General features: G+C 41.7%; 1 protein-coding gene across 2 annotated transcripts; it reads right to left on the reverse strand.

Annotated features, from left to right (window-relative positions):
* Positions 1-394: 394 nt before the first annotated feature.
* GJA1 (gap junction protein, alpha 1, 43kDa) lies at positions 395-8,069 on the reverse strand. Of its 2 annotated transcripts, none has more exons than XM_010081054.1 (2): positions 7,834-8,069; positions 395-1,802 (listed from the first exon to the last, which is right to left on the reverse strand). In XM_010081054.1, the coding sequence occupies exon 2, from the start codon at positions 1,784-1,786 to the stop codon at positions 641-643; it is 1,146 nt and encodes a 381-aa protein (XP_010079356.1). In that variant the 5' UTR covers positions 1,787-1,802; positions 7,834-8,069; the 3' UTR covers positions 395-640. The 2 variants fall into 2 exon arrangements, with proteins under 2 accessions (XP_010079356.1, XP_010079357.1); XM_010081055.1 differs by having other exon boundaries at positions 395-1,798; positions 7,834-8,064.
* Positions 8,070-8,293: the final 224 nt, after the last annotated feature.

Raw genomic sequence — 8,293 nt, forward strand, 5'->3', positions numbered from 1 at the left:
AAAGCAAGTGACCAAAGTATTTCTTGGTGGGCCATGTCTGAAATTTGAGTTGAATGATTCAAAGGCTGTAGATTGTCCTCACAGGAGTTTTTTGACAAGCTGGAGGACCACATAGGAAAGTTTACCTTCAAAGTGCACTTTCTAAGAATGGAATGTTCTCGACAGGGAAATGATCAGAGGCAATCCTGGACTTTTTTGCTTGTTGAATAGGAAAAATGTTTTCATCTTCAGGCAGCACTTCACCCTGACAAATGTGAGTTCAGTTATTATTGGGTTTTAGCATTACAGAAGATTCTTTAGAAACAAACACATACACATACACTCAGATATTTACAGCCTTTCTAGAAAAACAACCCCCTACCTTAGTATTGACTACCTTTTTCCTTTTTTTTTCTTTTTTAGTACTTAAATTTTTTAAACCAGCTACATTAAATACCAATGTGTACTGTACCACCCCTCACCAACCCCACATCCCCCCCAAAAACCAGCAAGTATTTTAAAAGTTTGTTCACTTGTTTATGATTGTTAAAATCTCCTGCTTGAGACTGTTAAGTACCACCTCCACTCGAACAAGATCAGCACTGACTGCATCTTCCAATGCAGGTCGTTTCATAGTTGAGCAAGTACTGCTGCTAGAAGCTTAGATCTCCAGGTCGTCAGGTCGAGGCCTGCTGCTGGCTCGGCTGCTGGCTCTGCTGGGGGGCCTCTGGTCCACAATGGTGAGGGGCTGCAGCTCGTGTCCCGATGCCAGTTTTTTAGTGTTCTGGTGCTCATCAGAGAAGTCGAAAGGCTGGGCGTGCGAGTTGGAGATGGTGCTGCCAGCCTGACCCATTCTATTCTGCTCTGCACTGTAGTTGGCCCAGTTTTGCTCGCTAGCTTGCTTATTGTAGTTACGACAGGAGGAATTGTTCCTGTCTCCGGTAACGAGCTTGTACCCTGGGGGAGACATGGGAGACAAGGGGGCGGTCGGTGAGGAGCAGCCATTGTAATAAGCATATTTGGGGGAGCCACAGTCCTTGGAAGGGCTCATGGCACCGCTGTGGGAGTAGGGGTCGGTTTTCCCTTTCACACGATCCTTGACACCCTTGAAGAACACGTAGAAAAGCTCGATGATGTTCAAGGCAAGAGACACCAAGGACACAACCAGCATGAAGAGGATGAAGATGGTTTTCTCAGTTGGACGGGAGAGGAAACAGTCCACCCTGTGTGGGCATGGATCTCGCTCGCAGGTATAGATGGCGTTCAGGCTAAACCCATAAATGTACCACTGTATCAGCAAGAAAGCCACCTCGAAGACAGATTTAAACAGGATGCTGATGATGTATGTACGGAGCAGTCCCCCACGCATCTTCACTTTTCCGTGCTCTTCTATCCCATACTTGAATTTCTTAATTTCTATTTGCTTGAGGTGCATATCCACATTCACACCATCATTTTGGACCACCTTGAGCTCTTCTTCTCTTTTGTTCAGCTTCTCTTCTTTCCTCATTACATAGAACACATGCGCCAGGTACAAAAGGGTAGGTACAGACACAAATATGATCTGCAGAACCCAGAAGCGTACATGGGAGATGGGGAAGGACTTGTCATAGCAGACATTCTCGCAACCAGGCTGTTGAGTGTTGCACCGGAAAGCAGACTGTTCATCTCCCCAAGCAGATTCGACTGCTGTCCCCAATAGCAAGATTCGGAAAATAAAGAGGACAGACAGCCACACTTTCCCTCCTGCAGTAGAATAGGCTTGAACCTTGTCAAGAAGTTTTCCCAAGGCACTCCAATCACCCATCTTCACAGGATGCTGGCTAAAGAACGACACAAAGAAAAAAAAAGCAATGGTTAAGACAGAGCTTTAATGCCTTTGATATACTGAATGACAGGTCAATGCTAATAGAGCAGTGATGTCAGCTTTGTTTTAACTCGTGTTTTACAGGATCTAAGCAGAAACCAGACTTTTAGTCTTCAGGAGGAGTGGGACATCTGAGAAATTGACATATAATGCCTCATAGATGTGAAGAAAGAGGTTTCTAATTTAACTCCAGTTTTCAATAAGTCCATGACAACCCTTGGTTGCTGCCATGGTTGGCTCAGCTTCTTTGGTGTCAGCTTCAGTTCAGTGATCTACACCTACTCCAGGCAGGAAACAACTGTGACACACCGCCGAGGCAGGGTGTGCAAGTACTTTGCGGCCCTGCCTGAGAAAAGCTACGAATAAATGGAAGATTTCTCTTTCAGTGTGGCTTGTTCATGGCAATTTTAATGTTTACTCTTTAAGAGAATAAGAAAGCAAAACATAGTATAACCTAAATTGAAAAAGTTATCCTAAGTTAGTGTTAGGGTTGGATACCTGAATCCAAAACACAGTGCTATTCTAGCTATTGAGAAGAAAATTCTCTCTATCCCAGCTAAAAGCGGGACAAATTTTATCACTGCAAAATGTGTGCTAAACTTCCTACAGCAACATTAAACTGAGCTCTTGCACATCACTAATACATTTAAGAGTATAGTTCCTAATGATGCAAATTTTATACTATAGTTACTCAACTTCCCAAAAAAACTTATTTAAATAAAGTTTATACATTAGTATTTGCAGCACAGAGATCAAAGTTAGTATCCTTTACCTATACTTCTATGAAGGAACCGAAAATAGAAAATATATGAAGCACAGCTAAGCTCATGTTACCATATTGGAGGAACTGGTTTTCTGTTTATCTGTGGCTTGCTTAATTTATTGTAGTTTCAGCTTTGTATTTGCATCTTTTTGTATTTAAATTCCTTCACTTTGTTTTGAAAGGGGAAACAAAAAAGATTTAGCAGGAAAAAAAAGGTAAATGAGCTCTTTCTGTTTTTAAGGCAACTCCTGGCATGCAGTTTGCATTCCAAGTGTTGAACACTGCAAATTTAAATTGCCTCTCTTGACTTGAGTTTTAAAGTGCGCATTTCTGAGACACAGGCAGCTTCTCGGGGATATCTGGAAATACACAGGATGACATAAAAGAAATTAAATGGTTTACTTGATGTTCAAGATTCGTAGGAAAAACAAAGTTCACTATCGGATTTTTATCAACTCAAGAACAGCAATCCTAGCTGTGTAAAAACTTAAGTTTTTAACTTGCCCCACATGAACAAGCATGTGAAATCGGGCACTCAAAAGGAAAAATAATGACAAAATTTCCTTTTAAAGTAGATGCTGCTGGGTATAGGTATTTGTTCCGTGCATACTGAGTAATCCCTTCCTGGTACTAATAGTTTTAATAATGTCCAAATGATTTCCTCCCCACCGCATCATGGATATATTCCCTAGTGAAGGTCATTTATAGAAAAAGCCCTTTGTGGATAATTCATAAAATAGGAAATTTTAGCACCAAGGAGATTTTCTTTCAAGAAGCAGTGAGTCACTGGAAACACAAGATTATAAATCTGGCAAACTCAATCATAACAATAGATGCCAAATAAAAACACCCCGTTCCTGCCATCAGAGAGTAATGAGAGACAAGTGTTTAGAGTACTCGCTCTGATAGCTCCAAGATGCCAATTATCTTTGAACCCCTAAAAAATACCCCAGGGCCACTTCCTCAGTCTGCTTAGTCAGCCTGCTCTGAGGCTTACCGACAGCGGCCTGCAGACCCTTCCTCACGTAATTAGTTGTTCACGTGAATGAAGCCCCATCAAAGGATCAGGCCTGCTTCAGACTTTCACATCTGGAAGCCTCCGCTGGGAGGAGTACGCAGTGTGTTTATCTCTGACATATCCCTTCAGCCATCCCCAGCTGCAGTCCTTCCCAGGAAGGCTAGTTTGTCTGTATGGGCCGGAGGTGGCAGAGAAGCAGCCGGGCACACCAGCGCTGAGGTCTCTGGAAAGGCTGGAAGGAAATGTGACCACGTTCCTCCTCAGGCTGGGATTGTTAAAACAGAGCCTGTAACTATACAACACATGAAGTTTGTTTTAAAAGCAAGCTATTTGCTCCATGCCCTAGAAGTGGAAGGGGACAGAAGGAGCCTTTTTCAAGTAACAACTTCTTGATTTAATTAGTCAGCTTTCTGACGATTTGAAACTACTGCATTAACAGGCTCTCCTCAGATTCAACGTATTTTTTTACTGTCTAAATGTTATTTCAGATTGAAAGTTTGATTAAGAAAACAGAGGACATGTTATTTCTAGGCAGTTATGTGTTGTTTGTTTTTTAATTACTCTCCCCTCTGGTTTATTAATGCAATGTGATTTACTTCAGTTTTGACCTACTTAATCCCACACCTGCAATATTTTGAGAATTTACTACCTATTTTTTAATTTGCTTCAGCATGCAAAATTGCTGTTTCATTTATATCCTCTGGCAATATAAACTCCAGGAGGAAACATTCCATGCTTGAATTACTCATACATAGTTTTGAAAAGCAACTTTTTTTTAAAGAGATCAGTTACACGCTAGCCTTTGCCAGTGATAAAAAACCCCACATCAATTCAAAACATTGTACTGTTAATCAGATAACAACGCAGTGGCACAAATATATTATTCCTTTGCTTAAGTGGATTCTATTGCTTTATGAAACACAGTACTTTGTTTTGTTGTAGAGAAAATTCATTCATCAGATCTAACTTGTTTACTTTAAGGGCACCACTTTTATTAACTGATTACAGTATCTGTTTGCTAGATATAAAAAAGAGTTTTTGTATCAAACAGTTATTTAAGTATTCTAGCTTTGTAAATAGCTTGGAATGGATGGAAGATAACTTTTAAAAATAGTTCTTCAGCATTCTGGACTTAAACTGCTTTTAATACTTCCAAACGCCTTAATGAGTCCACTGAATGGCACAGGTTGACCTGATTGACCGGTACCATTTCAGTACTTCAGGAATTTAAGGATATGGCTGGTGGCGAGTACGTGCGTTTCACAACTTCTTACTGATTATTACATTAAAGGATTATAACCTTTTTGTGAGATGGACTAATGCCGGCCTACTAAACTCTTTAAAAGATGGATTTCTTCCAGGTCCTACTGTGTGTGGGTAAAGATAGGAAAAAAAGACATAGAACAGCAGGAGATATGACAGCATTCATCTGCATGAGTTTTGGATGACCACATATATAAGAAATTTGATTTGTAAGCCACAATTAAGAAATTCTAGAACTATGTTTTATGGACAGCATTCATCATGTCATCTGGTTCATATCTTCCAGGAAGAATAACACAAACTCAGTGCTGCAGTAACATGCCCAGGTCTGACTACAGTGTTAGAAGGTCACAAGCTAGTGGATGGAAGGGCAGTAAGGATTAGAGTGGGATCTAAAACGGGATTTTGCAGCTGAAGCAGTTGGGAAACAGGCTAAAGTTCTGGATTTCCTACCTTTCCTGCCTTTTTCTGTGTGTTCACACACACATAAATAGCCAACAAAAGATTCTGGACCTTGATCATCAATCAACTTGAGTAAGTTCCTGAAAGCAACCAGCATTGCAGAGAAAGCAGCTGAGATGTACAACTGGTGGGATTTGGATGGGGTGGAATAGGGAAGACTAGTTTTCTGAAATCTTACAAAAATAATCAGATGCCATCCAGACATTCCCCTGGAAAGGTATAGTTCATTTGCAGGTCTGCAGATGAGCTTCTTTTCCTTTCATCCACTGGACAAAGATTACGCACTAAATGGTTGCAGTAACTGGAATTTCAATGTGTCACAACTATGTGCTTTTCTCCTTGTCTGCTAGTATTGCTGGTGCTCAGCCACTAGTCCATAGCCTTCGCCTCTCCCCTGCTGTACCCTCTCCACCTAATTTAATTCTAAAGCATAGTTGCAAAAGGACCCAAGGCAACTGTAAGCACTTTGTTAGGTATCGTCTAGTCGTACAAGTCAGGTCTACCTTCTGTGCTACTGCCCAGATTCACCCCTCTCCTGACTCACTTCGGAATTAAGAGAAGTGCTGAATTCCCTAAGGGGGCCTCGTGGCCCTCTGATGCTCCTGCTTGTGGATTTTGAAATCTGGATTTCTAAAAGGTACGTGTGGCATAAACAAGAGACCAGGTGCCTCCGTGCGAGATAAATTCAGTGGGTAACATGCGGATGCAATGCCAGGGAATGAGGGAAGGACAGCAACGTATCCGATGAAAGAGAGACGTTGCTCAATGTCATCTAACCTTCCTCATGCCCACAGGAATCCTTGGCCTAAACCAACATTAATTTCAGAGACAAATAAAAATAATATTTTGGGCTTGCATAATAAGACCTGAGATAAGGTCACAGTGTTGAATCTGTTTGCGCTGCTGAATGTATGACCACTCAGATTTACGTCGCAAATCAAATCCCTCGTGTCCCTCTCTCCCCTCTCCTGAACTCAGCCTGCGGCTCACCCCTCTCCCATTCGCTTGTTTCCTAGGTATCATGGGTCAGCGCCAGTGTTTGGCTTTGAAGTTTTTCAAGGAAGCACTTCAGTAAACATCCCAAAGACTAGAGGCTTAAATTCTGCAGTGTAGTGTGCTGTCCAGATGTTAAAAATGGCAGGATGAAAGGCTTCACGCAAGTCCTTCGGCTCGCTCCCTGTGCGTGCACACACACGCAGACACCCACAGAAGCTAGGCACAAGGCGTCCCTAAGCCCATTTTTGTCCCCATTACCAGAGGTTTTTGTCATAAATCTCACATACAAAATCAAATGAAATTTCTCAAATTAAATATGCCACTTCATGGCGTTATCTCAAGGCAAAATGTGAGGATGCATGTAAGCGCACAATATTCTTGTTTAAGAGGAGAACGTGTTACTCGGTAAGATAAACTCCATGCTTCGTCTTTCAGCTCTTTTTCCTGCCTCCTCGTGTTGCTCTTTACTGGCAAGCAGCAGGCAACAATTGTGATAAGTAATCACTCCAAGTTAGCAATGTAAAAAGCTTTTTAGTTCTCCAAGAGATGCTGCTCAAGCATTCTTTTCCTCTGCATTTTGGTATTCAAGCCTTCAAGGTAATATAAAAGGAATGTGTCATATTGGGATTACGACACATATTGTGAATATTCTTGCACAGTTCTTCCAAGACAGCTTTTCATTTATATCTACCCAAGACTTTCACAGACACTGCCAACGTGGTAAGGCATATCATGATATCCCACATTCCTTCTCTAAAATCCCTCACCGAGGTTGCTAAAACAGAGTAACTATATACAAACCAGGTTAAAAATCCATAACCTACGTCTGGATTTTATCACATCTATTTTAAAATAAAAGGGGAAAACTTATCAGGAAGACCACGTGAAAGTCAGCACTTCAGTAGCTGCAGCATTTAACAAAGCACCTAATTAAGAACCTTGTTCTGCACAAACTATTAGGCATCATTCAGGATTTTCATAAAAAAGCAGAACGTGTGGGGCAGAAATACGACGCGCTCAGGACAAGGTCTCCCTGTTCCTAACTTCTGAAGAGATTTTGGTGCAACAGAGGAGACCGAAGCACACCTCGGGTGTTTTTTTTTTTTGTGTGTTTTTTTTTTTTTTTTTTAAAGGAGCTCATTTAGTCCGAGACAAGTACAGAGGAGCGATTTCACCCAAACACTATCAACAAGTCGTCAGCCCTGCAGTCGCAACTTCACTGCAGTTCCTCCTTCAGTGGAACAAGGTTAGAAGTTGTAAAAGTGTAATATTTGAAGAAATGTACCGAAATACGACAAAAGGAAGCAAAGAATTCCTACAAGTTTGAACTCAGCACTTGAAGAGAACTTAACGCTTTCACAGACGTACATTTTTAAACCAGTTCAACCATCAGCGCAATAACACAAAATTCTTTGGGTGGGAAAAAAAGTGTTTTCAGACAAAGTGATACACAAAAAGATGAAAAAAAGAAAACTTTCAACTTACCCTTGCGGATCAGCAGTGAAACTGGATCAGAATACTTCTTTGGAGGGTCAAAGTAAAATGGAAGAGAGCACGTTCAGGCACTCAGACCTGTCTATTTAAACTTTAAAAGTCTACTGCTGTTTTGTATTTTTCATCCTTCCTTCCCCACTAATGAAAGAAAAGTGCTGATACCTTGTAAAAGTTTTTTCTAACTTGGAACACTGGGAGAGCTTTTAACAAGTTTTCAAGCCTCTGACCGTGAAAGAGGAGGGGAAACGGAGGGGTGGCAGCCCGGGAGGAGGGGCGCTCTGCAAATGGAGGAGGGAGGTGGGGGAGGAGGGAAAGAACTGAAGGCACAGCAAAAAAACAGCCCGGGGAAAAGGAGAGAGCGGAGGCATGAAAGTCCACTCTTGCTGATGTAACAAAACAGAGAAGGGCAGTCAGCAGCCACCCTGTACCCCCACGCCCCCTCGGTCACTGA

The sequence above is a fragment of the Pterocles gutturalis genome, unplaced genomic scaffold (assembly GCF_000699245.1).
Source record: "Pterocles gutturalis isolate BGI_N339 unplaced genomic scaffold, ASM69924v1 scaffold3994, whole genome shotgun sequence".
Taxonomy (NCBI): Eukaryota; Metazoa; Chordata; class Aves; order Pterocliformes; family Pteroclidae; genus Pterocles; species Pterocles gutturalis.